Consider the following 27,676-nt stretch of genomic DNA (forward strand, 5'->3'; position numbering starts at 1 on the left):
ATTAGTACTCTTAGTATCCAGAAAGTGCTTTGTGGCCTGAATGCCCAATTCATGGTCTATATTACTATAGAGGGCTTCCACGTCTAAACTTGCCAGGAATGTGGATGAAGATAAGGAAATTCCCCTAATTCTCGTAAGTACGTCGGTCGTATCTTTAATATACGAGGGGAGAGATGACACAAAAGGCCTCAATATCTCATCCACGTATTCGCTGGCAGGTTGGCTTAGGGAGTCATTACCCGAGACTATCGGGCGCCCCGGTATTGGGTGCTTCCTCTTATGCACCTTGGGTAGTGCATAAAAGGTGGGGATTGTGGGGCTTTTGTTGTATAAGAAATCCAGCTCATCTTTAGATATTAGGTTGTTTACTCTGGCTGTTCCCAGGATCCTTTTGAGATCCTCCAGATATCTCTTAGTTGGGTTATCTGATAGGGTCTGGTATATTTCTTTATCCCCCAATAACTTGTTCACCATATCTTCATAGTCCTTCCTATTTTGGATGACTATGTTGCCCCCCTTATCACTTGGTTTAACTATTATGTCTTTGTTGGCTCTCAATTCATCCAATGACTCGAGTTCTTCCTTTGTTAGGTTCCCAGGGCACAACTCCCTATTTATTCTAACCTTATTAATGTCATGGGATACCAACTGTACAAAAGTGTCGATCTTTTGAAACTGTGAGAAGGGGGGAGTCCATTTGGACCTTGGTTTAAGATCCGTTAATGGGGGTGTGATTTCTACACTAAAGCCCTCACTCTCCAAATGTAGACTCTCCAATATGTCTAAAGCTTGTTGCTCTTTCTGGATGAGTTTTCCAGTTTCTATATTTGTACTTGAAAATTGCTTGTGCAATGCCAATTTTCGTGCAAAAAGATTGATATCTTTTATCCAGTTGAATTTGTCAAAATTCGGTACTGGCGTAAATGTAAGACCTTTCTCTAATAAGGTAATTTGTGTTTCTGTGAGGACCTGTGATGAAAGGTTTATAATTTGGGTAGATTCAATATTCCCACTCTGGGCTATTTCGTATTGTATCCCCACTTTTCTTTGTCCCTCTGTTGGACATTGCTCTGTCCTAAACTGCCGGGTAGGTGGTGATCGGAGGTGGTGCAGGGGGTCGGACTTGCTGATCGGATATTGATGGCCTCATATGTAAATAGGAAATCAATATTAAAGTACCCCTTTAAAGGACTGTTTTTGTCTTTGTCAATATGAATGCTTCAATATTAGATTTTAGATGTTATTAGATATCTCGTATGTAAATGTATAGAATAGAGTTTTGATCCAGTCTGATCACCATTTGGGATCTCTCCCCCCCCCCCCCCCCCCCGGCTCTTATCCCCATCTTCTCCCATACCTTGGATGAACTTGATGGTCATGTGTCTTTTTTCAGCTGTACTATGTAACTATGTAGATGATGTTACTATATTTGTCTTACATTATATTCCAGAATGATTTACAGTCGGATAGGTAACATTTATTTTACCTGCCACACAATTGTAATGTGCATTTCTCATCAGTGATGACAACGGCTTTGGGAAAATGAAGGGTGACCTTAAATTTTGGCAGAACTGCAAAGACATATCAGAAAAGTCTGAGGAATTCAGAAATATTAATTGGAAGACATATTCACCTCTCCTGGCATGTCTGTTATAGTAAACACTGGCATTCCCCATGTAGTAACAATTCTGGAACTTCTCTTCATAGACCATTGTGTTGTTCCTCTGTTATTCCCTCTGAGTATTTAGGAATAAATTGGTAACTGGGTGTTACCTTTCCACCTTTTCAAAGGGGTGTGTCTCTACACAGTATGACACTGGCATCACTGATTGGACAGCATCAGATGTGCAGGGACACACCCCCAACTATTAACACACATTTGTAACTTATATGACTTATATAACATAGAAACAACTTAATGCAGTGTTATAAAAATGATGATCCATAATTAATACCTTATGAAAAGTAGAAGTATTGTCACGACCATGGTTATGGTCGTGACTCTTGTGGTCACATGCGGTTGTCAGCGGTTTGTTCTGTGTTGTCAACCACAGGTGAGGGCTCTGGATTTGTTGCCTCACGTGTGGTTGCCGTTGGCAACATATAGTTTGGCGGTGTAGCAGCTGGAGCTGGTTGCTGGGCTGCTCACTGTGTATGCATGTGGTTGCCTATGGCAACGTGTGTTTATATGTGTGCACTTTCCTTGTCTGGTGTGCACGGGGTTTATTGTGTGTGTATTCCCCTTTAAGTGGCAGTTTTCCCTTCCCTGGTGTTGGAAGGGTTAACTTCCTTCCTAGTGTGTGAACACTGGGTGTGTCTGTGTGTGGGTGTGGCTACATGGGCTATTTAGCCTCTGCTGTGATCAGTAGTCTGAGGGGTACTTCAGCCATGGCTAGCTGGAGTCATCCTCCTGTGATATACCATCTGCCAGTGGGGGCCACCCTTGTGGTCATACTGTCACAGCTGAGGATGGGGAAAACCCTCAGCCGTGCGATGCCAGAAGATGGATGGTCGATGTAAGGCCAGGACAGGAATCAGGGTCAGAATTAGGGATTGATAGGAGATGACCTGTTCCCTGATTCCTGTCCTGGCCTTACATCGACAATCCATCTTCTGGCATCGCACGGCTGAGGGTTTTCCCCATCCTCAGCCATGACAAGTATTTACTAGAATAGACATGCTAGGAGAGCCTATGGCCATTTTACGGCACTTTCTTAGAATACACCTTTTTACCATATTCTTCCACACTGAATGTATGGACCTTGTCCTTCACGTGGATCGAGTATTCTCCTAGCAGAGGCTCCGAAGAGAGAGGGAGGGAGAGCTCAGCAATTCCCTGAGTGAGGCTGACATTTAGCCACTGTCCGATTAGGTTCTTCTCTGGATCCTGAAACATAGAAAATCAAATCCATCATAGAGAAGTTTTTAGCCTACAGTTGTCCACCTCTTGTAAGACTACCACTCTCAACATACAGGCAAGAGTGTACACAGATCTCACAGGGCCCCATAGCAAAACTTAGTATGGACCTTGTGCCCACCCAATATTCTGGCACTTGTGCATCAATCATTCCCAGACAATGCAGAATGCATTAAGCAGAAGAAATTTTAATTACATATTTTTTTAAATTGTATTAAAAAAAAGTTGCACCTGGCCTCACTGAACTCTATGACAGTAAAAGGGAACAAGTGATTCATAAATATGGCACTCATTCTAAACACCAAATAAAAAAATGTACACTAGACAACTAGCATAAGCACATTGATAAATCTCCTTTTAGTAAGATGGCCGCCTGCAGCCATCACTAGGGGGAGCTAAATGCATCGGAATGAATGCAGTTACAATTGACTGAAATAGAAGCTGTAATAAGCTGTTTGCACTGAGCGTGCACTGAGTGTATGCCGTAGGTTATATTTTTTAATCAACTAGAGAGACACAAGTTGGAGACCATAACCCTAGAGGTCATCAATTAATTATATTGTGAAAAGTATTTATAAGGGCTCACAGCTTGTTTGATATGGAGACTTAATCAGACACCCATAGAGGTGCATGAGCTCTGTACATTCATATGTCTCCGATTTCATACAGAATCTTGCATAGGTCTTTTTCTATTGGGTGTCAAAGAAATCCAACGAGTACGACATGTGGCATGTTTCATTGGACTCCATAGTGGAAAATATCTGGTACAGCCTTACTCCACAACCTAAAGTAAATATACAGGCTCAGTGCACAAGTACATTAGGTTAATGTCAGCCAAACACGCAAATTTCAGTGGGACTGGACAACCATTTGATGTGTATGTAGGTGTTTCGACTTTCCCTCAAAGATGTCAGGGAAAATGAGGATCAGATTGTTACCTAACCTATTCATAAGGTTTTTGGCACATTATTGGCACCATGGTTAGAATTTTGGTATTCTTGTTTTCTTGTCATTTTCTCATTTCTGTTTATGACAATATGGCACTCTTCTTCCAATATTTTTCTGTGCATGTCATAATAAAAAAACTTGTGAGTGCGTTGTGCATTTTTAGTGTCATGCCATCTTTGGTGTTTGATGGAATTTGGAGACTTAGTATTAAACTGGTGGTAGAGAATTATTGTGGTTATGGTCCTGAGAATTTTAGTTGGTCTGGCTAATTTTGAAGGACCATTATATAGGAAGTAGTGGTAGAAAAACAGCCATTTTGTGATTTCTTATAGTGCGCCAAAGCCAGATCTCCAAGGATCATGGTTTATTGTTGGCTTCTGTTTGTTGAACCGGTAAGTAAAATTAGTGGTAGAGTGTTAAAGTTATTCCTTTAATTAATACAATTGTTGATGTTGCTAATTTTATCTAGTAAAATATCTAGGTGCCTCATCTTGAAAGTGTTTTGGTTTGTGTATTTAGAAGAGTTGAGGACAGCAGTTCATGTTTTTTGAGTATTTTCTGGATTAGTATTAATACTGGTCATGCTCTTCATATACAGTCATTCTCATCATAAACATTTGAACTTTTTCTAGAAATACATACCTGTAACTTTACGGCTGATAACTGCAATTAAAGATGAAACAAAACCTGTTAAGTTATTCGTTATGTAAAAAAACAAAAAAAGAAGATGCATACAGACCAATAAACAGCAAAGACTGTTAAGACATTCTTAATGTAAAAAGTAAATAAATAAAATGCATACAGACAAAAAAAAAAAAAAACATCAAAATTCCCAGATAAATTGACCTTTCATTTATTTAATGCCTTAGTGCCTGGCAATCTTTGTTGCAAGATCTAACTCTATACTCATCTAGGTATATTAGTATGCAGTTTTTTAAGGTTTTGCTGTTAAAATCAGTTGCTAACAATGGGGAGAGATAATGACAATAGTTTATCCAGCCAAGATACTGTGCATGGCTGTGCTAAGAGGTTTGCCATGACTACCAGTAAAGCCCTAGCTGGTCGAGTAAGACAAACCATTCAGGTTCAGCACCCAATCCTAGAACTAGGCAGTGGATTTAAGTCTGCTACTCAATGATTGGCAGTTGAGTTGCCTGGGATTTTGTTATCCTGGTTCCTGTGCTTTGTGCTATTCATTACAACTGCATCAGAATGCCAGGTAATATAATATGGGGAACGGGGGCACATCAAAAGTAGAACAAGAGTGCCGGCACACGGTGGAAATGCACAATATAATACACAGAAAAGAAAAGAATACCGAGATAGTAGCCGCACATCTATAAAAAGAAAAAAACATTTTTATAGATGTGCGGCTACTACATTGGTATTCTTTTCTTTTCTGTGTATTATAGAATGCCAGGTAATCTTACTGTGGCTTGTCTTCCAGATTAATCTGTTGTCTGCTGAATTGGCTTGTACTGATTCTCCTGGTATTCTAACTGTGGCCAGTTTCTGGATTAGCTCCTTGTCCACTGTTTTGGTACTATCCATCACTCCTGATTCTGACCCGATGGTCTACTACTGGATGCTCACCAGTCATTTTGGTAGGCCTGCTTCTAGTAACCTTACACCAGTTTTCTGCTACCTTACTCAGCAAACTTAACCTGAGCCGTTAGCAGCCAAGTTCACCCGGTCTAGCAGTGGCTGGTGGAAAAGAACCTAGGAGAACCCTTAGTTTCCTACCATCTATAGTGATTAGGAAGGCTGGTAGAAGTTTCTTTGCTGGCTGTGGTTCTAGATTGTGACCATAGTTTTCTGACAGATAATGGACTGGTTATTGTTGATTTGGTTATTTAACTGCTACTTCTTAAGTTGAGTCCACAAAAGACCACAAACATTTTACATTTGGCCCTAAAAAGCATCTTTTGTCTTTTCACACCCACGGCCATCTGTGCCAATGATATTACAGCTCTAGGTTCATTCCATCTTACCTGGTTCTTTCCTGGTTGGAAATTCTCATCCAGTGAGACAACTCTGAATTTTACTGTTAGAAAAAAAAATGCAAATAGGAATGTTTAGAATATTCAAAGTAGATTTTTATACGCCTCCATATAATTTTAGGTGTATTCTTTACCCTGAAATTGTATAATTACTGAAGATCTCGCAGCATGATGACATAATTCTGGTATAGAAGCCAGCAAGCACATTATGGATCCCAGGGGCGTATTGGCCATAGACCTTACAGGGAAATACTCCGTTGGGCCGAAGCCCAGGGGTCCAGCCAGTGGAAGTTTCTGGAGATGTATTTTGTGCTGCTGGCAGTATTTTGTGATTTTTGGCTCTGTTAGGGTGGTATAATGTGCCACAATATGGTATTCCTGGCCCTACCTTCTATTAATTTGGACCCAACTACAAAACAGGGCACTTTTAGTATTTTTTTCAGGGCCACTTCAAGTTCCCAGTCCCCCCTGATGGATCCGTAGGCACTCCTTTGACACAATTGAAATGACAGCTGGCTGGCCTGTTGCATGTGCGCTTGGCAAATGAAAGCATCTGCGTTGGTCCCATGTTCATATGTGCCCGCATTGCTGAAAAAATTATGTTTTTTTATGTATGCAAATGACCCTCTAGGAACAATGGAGGGTTGCCATTACTCAAAGAGTCCCTGCTCTCTCTAACCCTAACTGCTGTTCCCTCTGCATTTTTATTGAAATTCATAGGTACAAATCTGATGACAGATGGCCTTTATAACCCCTTAGTGACCAAGCACATTTTTTAAAATTGCATTCCAAGAGCTAGAACTTTTTTGTTTTTTTCATAAATGTACTTGTATGAGGTCTTATTTTTTGCAGGACAAGTTATAGTTTTTAATGCACCATTTTAAGTACATGTAATGATTGATTAAAGCCAGCCGTTTAGCTAAAACCCCCTTTTTTAAGTCAGTAAAAACACGTGTGGGTGGTCACTAATTTTTTTTTTTAAAGGGAATCTGTCACTATGAAAATGACTATACATCAATCTGCTCATCTGCTCCTGCACTGTAACATTTTACTTTTGAATTGAAAATCTATTCATAATTATAATTAAATATCTTTTTTCCCAGTTATGGTTGTTGAAAAAATGTGATTAAGATAAATCTGCATCAAAAGTTGTACATACATTACACACTGCTCACCTGGTACCCACTGGTCTCTACTTTCTGGTCCTATCTCAACACCCAGTAAATGGCAGTGATTAGTTCTGCTGGCATTTTCTGGGTTTCTGGAGGGGATCACTAAATAAGGGCTCTTTCACACCTGCGTTCTTTTCTTCCGGCATAGAGTTCCATCGTCGGGGCTCTATGCCGGAAGAATCCTGATAAATTTTATCCTAATGCATTCTGAATGGAGTGAAATCCGTTCAGGATGCATCAGGATGTCTTCAGTTCCGGACCCGAACGTTTTTTGGCTGGAGAAAATACTGCAGCATGCTGCGCTTTTTGCTCCGGCCAAAAATCCCGAAGACTTGCCGCAAGGCCGGATCCGGAATTAATGCCCATTGAAAGGCATTGATCCGGATCCGGCCTTAAGCTAAACGTTGTTTCGGCGCATTGCCGGATCCGACGTTTAGCTTTTTCTGCATGGTTACCATGGCTGCCGGGACGCTAAAGTGTTTAAGAAATTTAAAAGATTTGACACCTCATTTAAGCCAGAGAAACACTACATGGAGTTGGCAGATGGGAAAAGAACTTCCGGTGTAGCACTCAAGAGAGGCGACGCAGAAGTGTACCTAATGGACAGTAAGGGAAAACAAATGAGAACATTGCTACAAAACGCATTATTTATCCCCACATATCCACAAGACATTTTCTCAGTTGAAGCAGCAACAATGAATGGGGTGTCTGTTGAATTCCGACAAGATGACAGTATTCTGGCTTATAAGAATGGTACAAAGTTTATTATAAAGAAATATAACAGGCTTTACTATTTGGACACCTATAAGGGATGTGAAGACAGATGTTACGGTTGTTATGATATTCAGATATGGCATAAAATCCTTGGTCATTGTAATTACGATGATATCTTGAAACTACAGAATCTAGTAGATGGAATGAAGATCCAAGGTAAGGTTGATAAGTCCAACCTGAAGTGTGAGATTTGTACCCAAGGGAAATTTGCTCAGAGTAGAAACAGAGTCTGACACCCGTGCAAAATACCCACTTGAACTAGTACACACAGATTTAACAGGTCCTATAGAGCCAGTTGCAAAGGACGGATTCAAATACATCATAGCGTTCACTGATGATTATTCTGGTGCAGCATTTGTATACTTTCTGAGGAACAAGAGTGACACAGTTCTAGCCACAGAGAAGTTTATCGCTGATACTGCCCCCTATGGGACCATCAAGAGAATGAGGTCAGACAATGGTACCGAATTCACATCGAATGACTTCCAGTCACTACTCATAAAGAGGAGCATAAGACATGAGACTTCAGCACCTTACTCACCGCATCAAAATGGAACGGCTGAAAGAAACTGGAGAACACTGATAGAGATGGCAAGATGTATGCTAATAGAGAGCAAAGTACCAAAAGAGTTATGGACATATGCAGTGATGACAGCAGCTATGATTCGAAATCGATGCTTTAACAGTCGTTTGAAGCAAACGCCGTACAACATACTGACAGGGAAGAAACCAGACTTTTCAAAAATGAAGATTTTTTGTCAGAATGTTTTGCATACAAACATGATAAGAAAAAGCTGGATCCAAAATGCACAAAAGGAATTTTTGTAGGATATGACAAAAATAGTCCCTCTTATCTGGTGTATTACCCTGAAACTGGCAAAGTCTTCAGGCACAGACTAGTAAAATTCATTGAAAAGGATGTAATCGAGAAACAAACTCAGACTGAGCTGTTGGACAATAATGATGATGACTATGAGGAAAGGAGTGTAATTCCTGTATCAAGTCCAATGACTAAAGAGACCCCAGATTCTTTAGTGGAGATTGCAGAGGACAAAGATGGTGACCAGGGTACAAGATACCCTACAAGAAATAGAAAAACTCCTCAGTATTTAAATGACTATGTACTAGGATCTGTTCGTGATGATCAGGTACTGATGAATATAGATTACTGTTATAGAGCACATGATGTACCCCAGACCTTCAGAGAAGCCATGGAAACACCCCAGTCACAAAGTGGGTTAGATGCAATGAAAGAAGAGATGGAATCACTAAAGGAGAATGATACCTTCACATTGACCACATTACCAGAAGGTAAAAATTCAGTGGGGGGTAAATGGGTATATGTGATAAAAAGCAATGCAAATGGAACTGAAACGTACAAAGCCAGGTTTGTGGCAAAAGGTTATAGTCAAGTAAAAGGAACTGTCAATTTTGAACTATGCTACAGAAAATGTAAAGAGAACTTAAAACTAGAGGCGTATAGTGATGCCAGTTGGGCCTCAGACCAGATTGATAGGAGAAGCACAACAGGATATTGTTTCAGCCTGACTGAAAGTGGACCTCTGATTTCTTGGAAGTCAAAGAAACAACCAACAATAGCACTATCTTCGTGTGAAGCTGAATATATGGCATTAGCCGCAACCACACATGAGAGTCTATATCTTGCACAATTGCTAAGAGAATTGGACAGTGAATGTCAGTATGAGCCAGTAAAGATTTTTGAAGACAATCAGAGTGCGATAGAACCCAGTTTACCATCAGAGATGCAAACATATTGACATTAAATTTCATTTCCTTAGATCTGTTCTGAGTGAAGGCAAGATAGATCTTGAGTATTGTTCTACGGATAAAATGGTAGCTGATGTTATGACTAAACGAATAACAAAGTTTAAGCTTGATAGGTTTGTTAGTTATATTTTTGGAATATAGATAGTAAAATGATGTAACTGTACCAAACTATTTCTCATAAGCAGTATAAGAGCAAGTGGGGGTGTTAAGATATATGACATTTTTTCTATATGCCCTTATACAGCTTATCTATCGATCTACAGTCATATGAATATGTTGTCTGTTTGTTAACCAGAAAGTGTTTAAATAAAGTTGCACACACAAAGAAAAAAAAAAAAGAAAAGAGGCTGCACAGTAAGAAGCAGTGTGTGTTCCTGAGGTAACAAAAAGCATGGTGTCTGTGTAAATTTGTCCTCCATCAGAGATCTGCTGTAATCCACAAGATAAGTTCAGAAGCAACTTAATCCGGTTATCCTGTCTCTTAAGTAAAGAAATGGCAACACCGTCCGTGCGGCTCCCGGGGCGCTCCAGAGTGACGTCAGGGCGCCCCAGGCGCATAGATGACGTGATCGCATGGCACGTCATCCATGCACAGGGGGCGCTCTGACGTCATTCTGGAGCGCCCCGGGAGCCGCACGGACGGTAAGTATACTGCTCCCCCACTCCCCACTACTACTATGGTAACCAGGACTTTGATAGCTTAGTCCTGGCTGCCATAGTAACACTGAAAGCATTTTGAAGACGGATCCGTCTTCAAATGCTTTCAGTAAACTTGCATTTTTCCGGATCCGGCGTGTAATTCCGGCAAGTGGAGTACACGCCGGATCCGGACAACGCAAGTGTGAAAGAGGCCTAAGTAAAGACCAGGGGTACACACAAAGTATCAACACATGAATGGCTGGGAATCTGTCAGTGACACTTTCTTAATATTTTTTATTTTTTATGAGCCCTTTTAAAAAAAAAAAAATAATTGTCATTTTACATTGATATTATCTGATGGAATGTGCATGGATACTGACCAATTTACTGCCAGTTGAGAGTACAACCACATTCCTGAACTTCTCGCTTAACATGCTCAAACATATTACTAGGATCTTTAATGAATAAAAGTAAATCATTAGTATACGTGGATATTTTGTCTTCTCTTCTCCTCACTCCAAACCCCATGATGTTTAAGTAGTTTTCTGTTAAAATAGGCAAAGGCTCCATCACCAAAGCGAAGAGCAGCATAGAGACAGGTCTTGTCCCTCAGATGAGTGAGAAGGTATCAGATATTCAGCCCTTCAAGCTAATTATTGTGGTAGGGCCTGAATAAAGAAGACACACTTATCTAATGAAAGTTTCACCCTTTCCAAATCTCAGCATGGACCATAAAAACCCACTGTATAATCTTAAATGCTCCACTTTTATTTACTGCTCAGAGCAAATTGTTAATAATGTAAAATAAGTTATTTGTAAATTTACACATAAGAAATAAACCCTAGTGTCTCTCAAGTCAGCTCTGATTAAGTTTGTTGTTATATTGGCACCCCATGCCATCCTGCTCCTCTTGCCAGGCCCTGACATTGGCCTACGTACACTACTGGCGCTGCTGTCTCTGCCTGCTGGTTCCCGCTGGTCCTCCTCTGCCCTCCAGCATCAGGTCCTGCTGCCGGAGTTCTGTGTCCCCTGTTGCAGCCTACGCTGGTCTACCTGTTCTCTCCACTACTCACGTATGGGGCACAGGCTATCCGGAGTTTAAAGGACCAGTGTGCATCCTAACCTTCACCAGCCAATAGCTGGAAACCTGTGGATACTTAAGGCACCTTTCCCTGTTTCTAGATCCTGCAAAAGATGTTATATCAGCTTAGTTGCCCATGTCCTGATTTTTGCCCGTTTACTGGATTCTGACCCTCTGCCACCTGGCCTGACCTATGCCACATCACTGTACTCTGACTGTGCTGCCTGCCCTGACCTTTTGACTTCACACAAACTCTGCTTGCCCCCAACCTTGACTTTCTACTGACTACTAGTCTTGCCTGATCCCTCAGTGCTTTGCACTGGTGTCTCTGGCACCCGTGGGTCAGCTGTCAACCACACCGGGACTACTTAATAAGGTTGCGGTCTGGTGGATCACCTGCAGTGAAATCTACATCCCTGTATAGGGGTTAAAGGATGAATACCAGGGGACTGCAGGATAAGAGCCTCAGATTTAGCCCAAAATCAAACCAGTTCGTTGACACAATGCTTCCACCCACATTGCCCATAACAGTTGTCTCTTGCTGGACCTTTGAAGTCTATTATTATGGCAGATCTCTGATGGGATAGACTGAAGCTGGATGTAACTCAGGACTAGTGAAAAATAGGCTTACAAAGATAGTCACCTTTCACCACAGATTGTATTTGTAAAAAGATGCTCAAAAAACTAAATGCAGAAGGAAAATGATAACTTTTAAAATTCAACTTTCATTTAATAAAGTGAAAATAGTGTATATTGAACCACATTTACCAGTTTGCCCGGGTTTATAGATGGCTTTGTCTGTCTGGATAAAGGTTGCTGTTCGTTTGCCCTTTAGAAGAAGTTTACTTTTTTTGTAAATTGAATTGCCAGCATGGTTAATTGCAGCATGAATTGTAGCCACTTCTTCATTGCCATCTGACGGCTCCGGAACCTATAAACAGTCCACAAATTATAGATGCAGATACAGTTGCAGTTAGGATTACTGCATACCTCGTCCTAATACTAATTAGAAACTTACTTGCAATAAGATTTGCATAGCCTTAAAAATAATTAATACCAACTGTATGAGTAAGCACTGTATTCACTTGACCTTTGTAATAGGTTTGTAACTAAAGTTTGGCTCCAAATACTGAAAAAAAACTGATTTTGCATTTGGTTCCATGCAACAGGGTGAAGCATAATTCACATTTGCAATCTATTAATGCAATAAATAAAAAAATGAGGGAAATTTGCAAACGATCTCAACCATTGACTGCTATGACAGATTTTTTTTTTTTAGCAGATACAGTTAAATCCTAATACACTCCATTGATGGGGGTCCATTGGAGTTTATATTGTTATGGCAAGAATAGTGGTATTTTCTGCTCAGAAGTACCAGAAGGCCTAAATACAAATGAGAATCAAGTCTAAGAAATGAGAATTAACTTGAAAATGTTACCTGGAAAGGAATGCAGTGGAAATAAGTGTTTTCCTGAAGATTGCTTTCAAAAAGTGTTATGTTACTGGTTGTCTTTTGTAAGACCAACTGCACACTGGTTTCTCCCACCATGCCCACCATGTGTAGACAGACAAGTTCAGATTGTTTTGAATAGACTTCTGAGGGAAAGATGACGGCATAGCGCCTAGATAGCAATGGAAAAGAGGACTAATATTAGACATATAATGCAATTATACCTGGTCCATGGGCAGATTTAAAAATCACTAAAAGTAAAATAGCTGCTTAAATCAATCCAAGAGCCCCTGATCTGTTTGAAGTCACTGTGGCCAAAACTCAAGTGTTTAGAAGTTTTGACAATGCTGTGAACATGGGGTCATTATGTGGCACCTTTTGATGCACCCCGTAAAATTCCAAAGTTTGCCTTTGTGTATGCTCCCTAATCAGGAGCATACACAGATGTTATGGGGCCCGATCGGAAAACTTATTATGGATCCTCCTGCCCCACCTAGTTTCCCAGTACACTTGCGCCAATCATTCCCAGGCAATGCAAGTGGAAGTGCTTCATAACTACTGCGCTCATTCTAAACACCATATTTTACACCAGAAAATTGTCATAAATACAATGATACATCTCCTGCTTCCCTTCTATTGCAAAGCTGGCTGTCTGCAGCTCAGTGCATAGGAATTTATGCAGTTACAATTGACTGAAATGGAAGCTGTAATCATCTCTTTGCACTGAGCTCCTCCTAGTGGTGGCTGCATGTGTTTTCACATCGGGAATAAGAGTTCAGCGCTAGGCCCCCTCCCCATGGTCCCATAGCAGTTGCGTAGGCTCCACTGAAAGTATTTCACTGCCTTAATTGAACCTGGCCATCTTGTGACCAATTACTTTGCTGCCGAGTGCCCTCTACATGGACCCAGATCAGCTTTGACTTTTCACAGCCTATGGATTCCCTAGTTACAGTGCCAAAATTGCACTATAAATAAATACCATATTGTTTGCTTTATAAGACACACCTGATGATAAGATGCACCCCAGATTTTAGAGGAGTAAAATAAGAAAAAAATATTTTTCATTAGGCCTCATATCAGATCCTTAAATAAGACCGCAATATCAAATCCTCAGAGCAGATCCCAATATCAAATCCTCAGATCAGATCCCTATATCAAATCCTCAGATCAGATCCCATTTCAGGAACCTTACATCAGACCTCAGATTAGACCACTATTAGACCTCCATGTCAGTCCTCTATTAGACCTTCATGTCAGACTCTTATCAAGTCTCCATGTCATACCTCCATGTCAGATCTCCATAAGACCTCCATATCAGACCCCCATGAGACCTCAGATCAAACTTCCATGCCAGACCCCCATGAGACCCCAATTAAGTGATAAAATAAATAACTTCCCTTACCTCTCCTCCTCTGCTGCTCCTCTCTAGGTCCGGAGGTCTCTGTAGAAGTCATGCTCTCTTGTGTTCTCCGGCTAGTGCTGCATTGTTACCCTGCTGCGTGCAGTGTCAGGTCATAGTGCACGCACTACGTCATGACGCTGTACGTGGTCAGGACAGTGCAGCGCGGCCCCATGAAAGAAGACCAGGGAGGGTGGAGGGTGAGTACCCGCACAACTTCGCTCCCCGCACGTAATGCATACTATTGAGCACTTCCATAATAGTATTCTATTCTAGTATTCCCTTTTTTTTAGGTGGGTGCATCTTATAAAGCAAAAAATATGGCATTTATATATTTCTTTTACATATATACATATATATACCTGACCCACTCACCTGAAACTGTACACAAAACTGTACATAAAATAGCAAAAACTAAATGATGACAAAATTGCAAACTTTGTAGACTACATAGGCCTCAGGGATGAACACCTTGGAATACTTAAAAACACATTTTTAGTCGGGATACCATCCTATTACAGTGGAAAACCAAATTGCAGGGCCACCAGATTACCAATAAGTGAGCTACAATACAAAACAAAACAAGAAAATTGTCGGGTACCTGTTGTAACCTACACCCCAATCTGGAAATTCTAAGAAGGGTTGCTCGAAGACTACATCCAATACTACACAAAGATGACCGCTTCCAAAATCCATATCTCCATATCCGCTACTTCTGTGCTATAGACAGGCCCCTAATCTTAAAAAACATCATTGTCAGAAACCACTGTCCTCTCCAACAACAGGAACATTCCCCTGCAAACAGACCAAATGTAAGACGTGTCCATACATAATGATCACATCAGAATTGCAAGATCCCAGGTACCTTCACCTGTGCCACACCAAATGTGGTATATTTGGGAATACAAGCTAATAATAACTTTTGACACACCTAGATCAGAATTGAATATGTCTCATGGATTTATATCCTTCTGCCGTACATCTCAGAGGATTGGTCACCATAAAATGCAATTCAATCTGAAAGCACCGTGTTCGGCTACTTTCACACTAGCGTTAAAGTTTTCCGGTACTGAGTTCCGTCACAGGGGCTCAATACCGGAAATAAAATGCATCAGTTTGGTCCTAATGCATTCTGTATGGAAAGCAATCCGCTCAGTATGCATCAGGATGTCTTCCGTTCTGTCCCTTTTACGGTATTTGGCCGGAGAAAATACAGCAACATGCTGCAGTATTTTCTCCGGACAAAATTCCGGAACAATTGCCGGATCCGGCATTAATTTCCATTAAAATGTATTAATGCCGGATCCGGTACCAAGTATTCAGGAAATTGCCGCATTGACGGATCCGGTTTTCCGGTCTGAACATGCGCAGACCTTTAAAAATGTGAAGAAAAATATATACCAGATCTGTTTTTTCTGGATGACACCGGAGAGACGGATCCGGTATTTCAATGCATTTGTCAGACGGATATGGATACAAATGATATCCGTTTGCATATGGATTTCCAGATCCGGCAGGCAGTTCCGGCAACAGAACTGCCTGCCGGAATCCAACAATGCTAGTCTGAAAGTACCCTTATAGAGCAGGAGAAAATTCAATAAAACCCGTAATTTAGACATTTATAGCTTTGCTTTTCCCACTTCCTGTGAATGCCTATTGGTACAGGGAGGAGGTGCTATCAGTGACTGACAGCTATCTCTCTATGCACACGCATTCGCCCAATACTATCAATCACTGATAACTCCTCCGTCCTGTACTGATTCTGTTTACGGGAGGTGAACAAAAAAGATATAAAAATCTATAAATTATAGGTTTTGATGAATCTTTCCCCCAAAATAAATACTGTATATATCATTCTGCTCAGCTTCTCCTACTTTATAACATGGCGCTTTCAGATTGCATTGCTTTTTTTGGTGGCAGGTCCTCTTTAAGGAAATGTGTCCCTCAGATGCCTGATGAATAGTGATGTCCCGAACTATTCGCCGGCGAATAGTTCCCGGCGAACATAGCTTGTTCGCGTTCGCCGCTGCGGCCGAACATATGCGATGTTCGGTCCGCCCCCTATACATCATCATTGAGTAAACTTTGACCCTGTACCTCACAGTCAGCAGACACATTCCAGCCAATCAGCAGCAGACCCTCCCTCCCAGACCCTCCCACCTCCTGGACAGCATCCATTTTAGATTCATTCGGAAGCTGTATTCACAGTGAGAGGAGGGAGAGTGTAGCTGCTGCTGATTCAATAGGGAAAGTGTTAGCTAGGGCATTGTTCTGTGTCCACAGACTCATCTGCTGTAAGGACAGCGTCCTGACAGCACCCCAAAAAGCCCTTTTCAGGGCTGGTACATCAGTGTGCTTTTTTTTTTTTTTTTTATATATATATATTGCAGTTGCCTGGCTGCCCGTGTGTGAGAGGCTGCAGGCTCAGTCACAGACAGCACGTGCACACCATTCATACAGGGTGTGACAGAAAATACCTCGCAGATAGAAAAAAAATCTATTTAATATTTTTCTGTGACATAATCACATTTGCGAGCTCGTGTGTGTCAGGCCCCCACAGACTGTATACTGGCTAGTGGCTAGGCCTCCACTCATACCGTTACAGGGTGTCATTCACTCAAATACCTTGCAGATAAAAAAATTATATTTAACATTTTTCTGTGATATAATCACATTTGCAAGCCCATGTGTGTCAGGCCCACACATACTGTATACTGGCTAGTGGCTAGGCCTCACTCATACCGTTACAGGGTGTCATTCACTCAAATACCTTTCAGATAAAAAAAAAATCTATAAAAAATTTCTGTGATATTATCACTTTTGCAAATTGCAAGCCCGTATGTGTCAGGCCCACACAGACTGTACTGTGCCCACTGCCCACAACTTATATAGGGTGGCACAGTACCTTGCACGCACAAACCACTTATCTAAAAAAAAATGTCAGGCAGAGGCAGGCCACCCCGCAGGGGCCGTCGTGGTCGTGGTGCTGTGATTTCCACTGGCCCTGGAATAATGCCCAGTGTTCAGAGGCCACGTACCCTGAACCCAAAAAATTCGGCGAAAATAGTTGACTGGCTTACACAGGACACCCAATCTTCAACAGCTTCCGCTAAGAACCTTGGCGCACCATCCTCCTCCAGCTCAGCTTTGGTCACCACTCTCCCGCCCACCGCCACCACCACCACTACCACTACAGCCACCACAGCCGCTTCACTTGGTCCCTCAGAGGAGTTATTTACACATCAGTTGGATGAAATTAGTGATGCGCAACCATTATTGCCAGGGGATCTAGATAACAGGGATATGTCTCAGTCAGGCAGCATTACACACATGGACGTACAGTGTGATGATGATGATGATGATGTTGTTGTACCCGCTGCTGCTTCCTTTGCTGTGTGATACAAGTGAAGTGGTTGATGATGACGATGTGTCCGTGGATGCCACGTGGGTGCCTGCTCGAAGAGAAGAAGAAGAGGGGGAAAGTTTAGAAGGAGGAGACGAGTTGGAAGCAGGGGGAGGTCGTCGCAAGGAGCTAGAGCTAATGTGTCCCTCAGATGCCTGATGAATAGTGATGTCCCGAACTATTCGCCGGTGAATAGTTCCCGGCGAACATAGCTTGTTCGCGTTCGCCGCTGCGGGCGAACATATGCGATGTTCGGTCCGCCCCCTATACATCATCATTGAGTAAACTTTGACCCTGTACCTCACAGTCAGCAGACATATTCCAGCCAATCAGCAGCAGACCCTCCCTCCCAGACCCTCCCACCTCCTGGACAGCATCCATTTTAGATTCATTCGGAAGCTGCATTCACAGTGAGAGGAGGGACAGTGCTGCTGCTGCAGATTCAATAAGGAAAGCGTTAGCTAGGGCATTGTTCTGTGTCCACAGATTCATCTGCTGTAAGGACAGCGTCCTGACAGCACCCCAAAAAGCCCTTTTCAGGGCTGGTACATCAGTGTGTTTTTTTTTTTTTTTATATATATATATATATATATATATATATGTTGCAGTTGCCTGGCTGCCCGTGTGTGAGAGGCTGCAGGCTCAGTCACAGACAGCACGTGCACACCATTCATACAGGGTGTGACAGAAAATATCTCGCAGATAAAAAAAAAATCTATTTAATATTTTTCTGTGACATAATCACATTTGCGAGCACGTGTGTGTCAGGCCCACACAGACTGTATACTGGCTAGTGGCTAGGCCTCCACTCATACCGTTACAGGGTGTCATTCACTCAAATACCTTTCAGATAAAAAAAAAATCTATAAAAAATTTCTGTGATATCACTTTTGCAAATTGCAAGCCCGTGTGTGTCAGGCCCACACAGACTGTACTGTGCCCACTGCCCACAACTTATATAGGGTGGCACAGTACCTTGCACGCATAAACCACTTATCTAAAAAAAAATGTCAGGCAGAGGCAGGCCACCCCGCAGGGGCCGTCGTGGTCGTGGTGCTGTGATTTCCACTGGCCCTGGAATAATGCCCAGTGTTCAGAGGCCACGTACCCTGAACCCAAAAAATTCGGCGAAAATAGTTGACTGGCTTACACAGGACACCCAATCTTCAACAGCTTCCGCTAAGAACCTTGACGCACCATCCTCCAGCTCAGCTTTGGTCACCACTCTCCCGCCCACCGCCACCACCACCACTACCACCACTACCACCACAGCCACCACAGCCACTTCACTTGGTCCCTCAGAGGAGTTATTTACACATCAGTTGGATGAAATTAGTGATGCGCAACCATTATTGCCAGGGGATCTAGATAACAGGGATATGTCTCAGTCAGGCAGCATTACACACATGGACGTACAGTGTGATGATGATGATGATGATGTTGTACCCGCTGCTGCTTCCTTTGCTGTGTGATACAAGTGAAGTGGTTGATGATGACGATGTGTCCGTGGATGCCACGTGGGTGCCTGCTCGAAGAGAAGAAGAAGAGGGGGAAAGTTTAGAAGGAGGAGACGAGTTGGAAGCAGGGGGAGGTCGTCGCAAGGAGCTAGTGGCACAGTCAGACAGCATATATCGGCACCCGGGGTCAGCCAGAGAGCACACCAATCAACGCATTCTGTTGCCACCACCAGAATGCCATCATTGCAAAGCTCAGCAGTGTGGCATATTTTTTTGTGTGTCTGCCTCTGACAACAGCGATGCCATTTGCAACCTGTGCCAAAAGAAACTGAGTCGTGGGAAATCCAGCACCCACCTAGGTACAACTGCTTTGCGAAGGCACATGATCGCACATCACAAACGCCTATTGGATCAACACATGATGACGAGTAGAAGCAGCACACAAGCTCAAAGCCACCATCCTCCTCCTGGTCCAGCATCTTCAGCCACGTCAACCACTGCTGTCCTCCTTGCCCCCTCTCAACCACCCGCCACTCCGCCTCTCACCTTCAGCAGTTCCATCTCATCTGCCCACAGTCAGGTGTCTGTAAAGTAAATGTTTGAGCGTAAGAAGCCAATGTCACAGAGTCACCCCCTTGCCCGGCGTCTGAGAGATGGCTTGACGGAACCCTTAGCCCGGCAGCTTTTACCATACCAGCTGGTGGAGTCTGAGGCCTTCAAAAAATTTGTCGCTATTGGGACACCACAGTGGAAGGTACCCGGATGAATTTTTTTTTTCAAATAAGGCAATTCCAAACCGCTACTCAGTGATTGAAAAGGAAGTCATGGCATCTCTGGCATACAGTGTTGGGGCAAGGGTCCATCTGACCACTGATACCTGGTCTGCAAACCACGGTCAGGGCAGGTATATCACCTACACTGCGCATTGGGTCAACCTGCTGATGGCTGCCAAGCATGGAATGCGTGGCTCTGCAGCGGAGTTGGTGACACTGCCACGACTTGCAGGCAGGCCTACTGCCACCTCCTCTACTCCTCCTACTCCATCCTCTTCCATAACCTCTTCGGCTGAGTCCTCTTCTGCTGCGGCGTCTGGCTGCACATCAACTGAATCCCCCCAGCTCCCCAGGGGCTATTCCACATCCCGGATACGACAGTGTCACGCTGTCTTGGGGTTGACTTGCCTGAAAGCAGAGAGCCACACCGGAAAAGCACTCCTGTCCGCCCTGAACGCACAGGTGGGCAGTGGTTGACCCCGCACCAACTGGAGATTGGCAAAGTGGTGTGTGACAATGGAAGCAAGTTGTCACATGTGCCGTGCATGGCACATGTGTTGAATCTCATCGTACAACGTTTTGTGTCTAAGTACCCAGGCTTACAGGACGTCCTCAAGCAGGCCAGGAAGGTGTGTGGCCATTTCAGGCATTCCTACACGGCCATGGCGCACTTTTCAGACATTCAGCGCCGGAGCAACATGCCAGTGAGGCGCTTGATTTGCGACAGCCCGACACGTTGGAATTCAACACTCCTAATGTTCGACCGCCTGCTCCAACAAGACAAAAACGTCAACGAGTATTTGTATGACCGGGGTGCTAGGACAGCCTCTGCGGAGCTGGGAATTTTTTTGCCACGTTACTGGACGCTCATGCGCAATGCCTGTAGGCTCATGCGTCCTTTTGAGGAGGTGACAAACATAGTCAGTCGCACCGAAGGCACCATCAGCGACCTCATCCCATTTGTTTTCTTCCTGGAGCGTGCCCTGCGAAGAGTGCTGGATCAGGCTGTAGATGAGCAGGAAGAGGAAGAGTTGTGGTCACCATCACCACCAGAAACAGCCTTGTCATCATCGCTTGCCGGACCTGCGGCAACGCTGCAAGAGGAGTATGAGGAAGAGGAGTCAGAGGAGGAATGTGGCTTTGAGGAGGAGGAAGACCAACCACAACAGGCATCCCAGGGTGCTCGTTGTTGTCACCTATCTGGGACCCATGGTGTTGTACTTGGCTGGGGGGAAGAACAGACCGTCAATGACATCAGTGAGGAGGAGGAACGGGAAATGAGTAGCATCCAACCTTGTGCAAATGGGGTCTTTCATGCTGTCATGTCTGTTGAGGGACCCTCGTATAAAAAGGATGAAGGAGAACGACCTGTACTGGGTGGCCATGCTACTAGACCCCTGGTATAAGCAGAAAGTGGCGGAAATGTTACCAAATTACCGGAAGTCAGAAAGGATGCAGCAGTTCAAAACCAAACTAAAAAATATGCTTTACACAGCTTATAAGGGGGATGTCACAGCACAACGGGAATCTAACAGGGGAAGAGGGGAAAGTAATCCTCCTCCTACCATGACCACGGCGGCAAGGACAGGACGCTTTACAGATGTGTTGTTGATGGAGGACATGCAGAGCTTTTTCAGTCCTACACATCGCCACAGCCCTTCGGGATCCAGCCTTAGAGAACGACTCGACTGTCAGGTAGCAGACTACCTCGCCTTAACTGCAGATATCGACACTCTGAGGTGCGATGAACCCCTGGACTACTGGGTGTGCAGGCTTGACCTGTGGCCTGAACTATCCCAGTTTGCGATAGAACTTCTGGCCTGCCCCGCTTCAAGTGTCCTGTCAGAAAGGACCTTCAGTGCAGTAGGAGGCATTGTCACTGACAAAAGAAGTCGCCTTGGTCAAAAAAGTGTTGATTACCTCACCTTCATTAAGATGAATGAGGCATGGATCCCGAAGGGACTGACAGTGGGGGATACGTTTGACTAACAAAAGGCCTGATGACATGCCTTGGCCTCAAAATGGTCCCCACGCTGCTGTATTTAATGTCTGCATACCGGATGACTTTCGTGAATTCTCCGCCACCAACTAGGGTTCAAGCCGCAATGTTTTAGTCACCTTTCTGCCTGGAAAACAGCTACAGCAGCGGCTGCAACAATACCTAATTTTTCAGGCATGTGTACATGCCTATATTTTCTGGCCTCTAGTCCTGCACTGTGGCTGCAAAAACAAAACAAAAAAAAGGCACATACATGTGTCAATTCCCCTTCGTGATCGGTACCTTGTTGTGGTGAAGGGGCTTGCGTATCACAGTGAAGCGATCATCACCTCTATGAGTGTGTTGGCAATGTTGCCACACCCCAGATAAGGCCGTTGCTTCATTATGATCAGACTAAAAGCGATCGGCTGGATAATTTTTCATAGAAAAAACATTATTTTATTTTTTATTTTTTTTATGTTGTATGGGTTTTTAATACATAAAATAAAAAATCATAATAAAGTCTCTTAATAGTTTATTAGAAATAATGCAGACAATTAAAAAAATCCCCATCAATTCCAATACAAAGCAAGTACAGAGCTCAGAACAAAATTATTTCAGGATGTCGTTAATTCGACAATGATTAATCAATTTGACACACGTCCCCGGATAGGGGACATAACAGGGATTAAACTGATGTCCCCGTTCGAAAAATCAATTTAATAAATGGACCCCAGATTGGGGACGTTACGTAACAGGGATTAAACTGATGAGAATAGTTCTACAGAAAATACCACTCATATAGGGTGTGACAGTAAATTGCACGGCGCAGACGCAGTGACCGTGGGGTGGATTCAAACAAAGGGGAGGGAGCCAGCGTTTTTTTAACCATCTCCCCATTCGAAAAATCAATTCAATTCACCTTTCGGGGACCCTTAGTGTTGTACGTGGCTGGGTGGAGGAAGAAACTTTCAATGACATCAACGGGACATGGCTATCTTGGTATCCAACCTTGTGGAAATGGGAAGTTTGCTGTTGGGCAAATGGACTGTTTGCGGTTGTTTGCGGTGCATTAAAAGGGGAGTTTGGTCTGTCAATGTCTGTGAAGCGGGCGTAACCCTTACACTACCTGATCGATACAACATCATACCTAATTGTATACACACACTGGATGTTTTAAACCACGTTGTTCCAAAAAAATTAGGATTGTTAGGTGATTTATGCCCTTTATGGATTATGGTGGTTCGCCCGTTCGAACATTTGCAGAAATTTGCGTTCTCCGTTCGCGAACAGAAAATTTTATGTTCGCGACATCTCTACTAATGAAGAGGCCTAAGTACGTATTTTAAGTTAACCATTAAAAGGTATCAACCACTGAAGAATCTCGACTTTTATTTTTTCCTAGGCTTCTATTTACTGGCCAACTTAGTACAAATATATTTTTTACTTTTTCAAAACTAAATGGAAACCCATTACACAATTTACTTGAGTTTGAATTAGTTAAATAAATAATTAAAGAAATATCAATAAATGTTTTATTTTACTTTTTGCACAATTTAACCTTATTAAAACATAAAACAAAAAAGAAAAAAAATATAATGCAAAAATCACTTGGGTAGCCCAAGGAATCAAAATGTTGGAGCATTGTAACCACTACAGGTAAATTAGAACACTCTGAACATTAAACGGCATTGATACAGTTTGATACATAAATTACAATTGAGAACACAGTGTTTCTGTAATGACCAGAGGGTTCAGCGGTCGCCTGGTGGAGCGCCATAAACAGAAAACAGCAATAGTAGATGTTTGACGCAATGACCACCATTTGAAATAGAGACACATGGTAATGTAGGTCAGTAGTACTTACAAGTTAGCATCGCATAATCCATAGAAAATGACTATGATCAGTCCAGTGAGCGACAACATTGTTCACAAGATGCCGTCAGTGTCAACGACTATATATTCCAAAAGTCCAAAATCCTATTTCCTTGTCGTCCTACAGCAGCAGCACCCACAGGGATTTCTAATCCTCCTGAAAATGTAGGACAGGAGATGTCAATTAATCAATTTAACACAGCTCCTATAAAACTGCCTACCTTAGTCCCTCCTATTGTGTTTTTTTCTGTCCTTCCTGGGAAAGGACATCCTTCTGGAGAAGGGGAGATGTTGGGAAGTATTTTGTTCTATTTATGATCTTGCTTTCCCTCCGCTATTTCTTATATAATTAGGAGACGCTAGTTCTGGCGCTGCATTAACTGTATAGGCCTGCGGCTCCTAGGTAACTAAGCATCCCTCAGATGGTTCCACCTCCCCCCGCTGGCTGCGTGTGTCTTGTGCGTGTGCCGCCTAGCAGGGAGAAGGGAGGGAGAGATAAAGGTTGCTGGCGTCCATCATTCAGCGCTGCTCTGCTGCGCTTTTGCCACGCTCCCACGAGGTAAGTAATCCTTGAGAATGTTGGTTTTACCTCCGGAGATCTCTGCTGTGTTGCGGAAGCAATCTTATCTTGCTAGGACCAGTGAGTGAGATTCAGGCTGGCCGGGCTGCAGGGAGTTGCTGCCATCTAGTGGTAAATTTCACTCACTCACAATACAGTTGTGTTAGTATCCTTATTCAGTGGTGGTTTCTCTGTTCTTAAACTTTCTGCATAATAAAGGAATTAAGTTAGTCATTTTAGAGCAGATTAAACTAATGCTTCTCTGCTCTATTATAGAAAAATGTCTCACGGTTCTGAGGATAGAGCCCCCACCACAAGGAAGTCCGCTGGGAAGCGAAAACATATGTCTTGCAGATCATGTAACACCCCCCTGCCAGATGGCAGTGAATTTTATTTCTGCCTAAATTATCTAATAAAGACATGTTATTATGGATGAAGGACTTTGTACATGATGCGTTTAAGCAGTTCAAAGACAATGAAACTGAAGCTTCTCAGACAGAGTTAAGACCGGCAGCTACTACTAGAATGGATTCTTCTCCCAGAGAGTCCGACATGTTTGAGGAATATAGAGTCATAGACGAAGTTAACTCCTCAGAATCAGAGGAGAGTGATCAGGAAATAAATTTATTTCCGTTGTAAAGAATGTCAAAATTGTTCAAATCTCTTGTGCCCGAGTGTGTAGTGCAGACTGAAATAGTCGGTGAGGACGGTATCCCTAAAAAATCTAGAGCATTCACAGTTGACCCCTTAGTGAAGAAACTTATGGTCAACGAGTGCAAGACACCTGATAAGGGGCCAATATTTAATAAAAGGTTCAAGTCCATGTATGTGATTGACCAAGAAGAGGAGAGACAGTGGGGAGAGCCCCCCAAGGTTGACGTCGCTGTTTCAAAGCTGTTCAGACGTACATTGGTTCCAAGTGAAGATGGCTCTAATTTTACAGACCCAATGGATAAGAGGATAGAGAATGCCCTACGCCGCAGTTATCTCACGGCCTCAGGGCAGTCTAAAGCAGCACTTGCTTCTTATGCGGTTGCCAAGAACCTGAGATCATGGCTTCTCCAGATGGAGGAGGACATAGATAAGGGGGTACCTAGAGATGACATCTTATTATTTTTTAAGAAGATAGCTCTGGCCTCTGACTTTCTTTGTGATGTGTCGGTACAACAAGCAAGATATGCTGCAAGATCCATGGCATTGTCTACTACAGGCAGAAGATCCCTATTGATAAAGCCTTGGGGGGCAGATGCCCACTCGAAGAGTACACTGTGTGCCATGGAATACTGTCCAAATAAACTCTTTGGGCCTGAGCTAGACACACTCATGGAGAACTTGTCAGACAAAAAAGGTAAATCCCTTCCTTATCTTTCCAGGAGAAAGTGGTTTTCTTCCTTTCGCACAGCCAATAGAGGCACGGGACGCAGAAGATCAGATGGAGGAGAAACATCCGTGTCACGAGGAGGTAGCTCCAGAGGAGCCTCTACACTGTGGGGAAGAGGCCGTGGAAGAGGAGCTCCACCCCCCAGATGCAAGCTGGAATTCTGACGCCAAAGGTATGCCTGTAGGGGGCAGATTGACCTACTTTCATAAAGAATGGGAGAAGGTAGTAAAGGATCAATGGGTTGTAGATGCCGTAAGAAATAGCTATCGTATAGAGCTACAGGCCAGGCCCCCAGACAGGTATGTCATAACACAAAGGTTAAAAGGTCAGAAGCAATGCCTAATAGAACAGGCTATAAAGGAGTTCATTCAGATGAATGTTCTGGAACCTGTTCCGGAAGAAGAAATCTTCCAAGGAGTGTATTCAAAGGTTTTTCTAGTTCCAAAGCCTCAGATGAGGTGGAGAACTATTGTAGACCTAAGGTATCTCAACAGATTCATACGCAAGAAGAAATTCCGTATGGAGACAGTTCAGTCCGCACTAAGTCTACTGGACCCAGGAGATTACCTTGCCACAATAGATTTAAAGGACGCGTATTTACAGCATCCCCATTCACAAGGGTTACCGAAAGTTCCTTCGCATCGCAGTCTTCTTAAGGGGACAACTACATCACCTGCAGTTTACGTCTCTCCCGTTCGGGATTTCGTCAGCCCCATTCACTTTCACAAAGGTGATAGCGGCAGTAGTAGCAGGCTTCAGAGAATCGGGAATAACAGTAATCCCATATTTGGACGACTGGCTGGTGAAGGGGTCAAGTGTGGAGATTCTCAACGCACATCTCCAGGTAATATTCGACAGACTCCAGTCTCTAGGCTGGTTAGTCAATACAGAGAAATCCAGTATCAGACCAGCCCAGCAGAAGCAGTTTCTGGGGTTTATCCTGGACACCAAGGCAATGACTGTTTCTCTTCCTATGAACAGGATGAATGTTCTGCACCAGAATATACGATTGTTGAGACAGATCAGACCGATTTCCCTTCGTCAGATGATGAGGACGCTCGGTCTCATGACTGTTGCCAGCCAGGCAATTCTGTGGGCAAATTGGCACACGAGGCAGTTACAGTGGGAGATACTACAGAAATGGGACAGAGACAACAATTCTCTGGATCAAATGACAATAGTCTCAAAGGAGACAAGAAACTCCCTGAGGTGGTGGATGGCTGTGAACAATGGCAGGACGTTTGCCCTTCCCGTATGGACCGAAATCGCAACCGATGCTTCAGCTACAGGTTAGGGTGCCCACATGAAGGGGCAGACGGTGAAGGGTACTTGGACCCCAGTAGAGAGACTAATGTCGTCAAATCTCAGAGAGATGAACGCAGTCTACAATGCTCTAATGCAGTTCCACCCTATGGTCCGGGATCAAGCCATAAAGATAAAATCGGACAACAAAACCACCGTTGCGTACCTAAATAGCCAGGGAGGTACCAGATCCTTAGCCCTCCTCAAAAGAGGCGGAACGGATCTTCGGATGGGCAGAGGCCAATATCCAACAGCTGTCAGCTGTATACATCAGAGGGAGGAGCAATGTAGTAGCCGACAGACTAAGCCGTGACTTACCCCTTCCGGGAGAATGGTCATTGGACCCACAAATATTTGCGCAGCTCATGAAGCGCTGGGGGCGTCCCCAGATAGATCTAATGGCTACTCGGAACAATGCAAAGGTTCCTCTATTTTGCTCCCTATTCAAGGGGGACAACCCCTGTAGGTTGGATGCCCTCTCAGTCCCGTGGGACTTCACACTGGCCTACATATTTCCGCCCATACCTATGATCCCAAAGGTCTTGCAGAAGATCAGATGGGACCAGGTCTCAACAATTCTAATCTGTCCGTACTGGCCCAAGAGGGCATGGTTTGCCTCACTGGTGGTGATGAGCAAGAACACCCTTTGGAAGCTCCCACAGATTCCGCACCTGGTGACGCAGGGCGACAGATGTTGTCCGCATTTACGCCACCTGCAGTTGACAGCATGGATGTTGACTGCCCCCTTTTAATACAAGAGGGCTTGTCCGAGGCAGTTAT

The 27,676-nt window shown here is 43.4% G+C and overlaps 1 protein-coding gene across 6 annotated transcripts in view; it reads right to left on the reverse strand.

Annotated features, from left to right (window-relative positions):
- Positions 1-24,277, reverse strand: part of LOC122940143 (alpha-2-macroglobulin-like) — a 201,401-nt gene extending 177,124 nt beyond the window's left edge. For 3 of the 6 annotated variants that reach the window (XM_044296537.1, XM_044296536.1, XM_044296534.1), the window contains exons 1-8: positions 23,647-23,671; positions 19,018-19,096; positions 12,758-12,941; positions 12,088-12,250; positions 5,857-5,909; positions 4,508-4,528; positions 2,734-2,887; positions 1,487-1,571 (exon numbers count right to left, since the gene is read on the reverse strand). In XM_044296537.1, the coding sequence (XP_044152472.1) occupies positions 1,487-1,571; positions 2,734-2,887; positions 4,508-4,528; positions 5,857-5,909; positions 12,088-12,250; positions 12,758-12,941; positions 19,018-19,096; positions 23,647-23,668 (761 nt within the window). In that variant the 5' untranslated portion in view covers positions 23,669-23,671. Of the gene's footprint in view, positions 1-1,486; positions 1,572-2,733; positions 2,888-4,507; positions 4,529-5,856; positions 5,910-12,087; positions 12,251-12,757; positions 12,942-17,508; positions 17,561-19,017; positions 19,097-23,646; positions 23,812-23,875; positions 24,106-24,243 lie in introns of those variants that run through there. The other 3 variants (XM_044296535.1, XM_044296538.1, XM_044296539.1) reach the window with 3 other exon arrangements.
- Positions 24,278-27,676: the final 3,399 nt, after the last annotated feature.

The sequence above is a fragment of the Bufo gargarizans genome, chromosome 6 (assembly GCF_014858855.1).
Source record: "Bufo gargarizans isolate SCDJY-AF-19 chromosome 6, ASM1485885v1, whole genome shotgun sequence".
Taxonomy (NCBI): domain Eukaryota; kingdom Metazoa; phylum Chordata; class Amphibia; order Anura; family Bufonidae; genus Bufo; species Bufo gargarizans.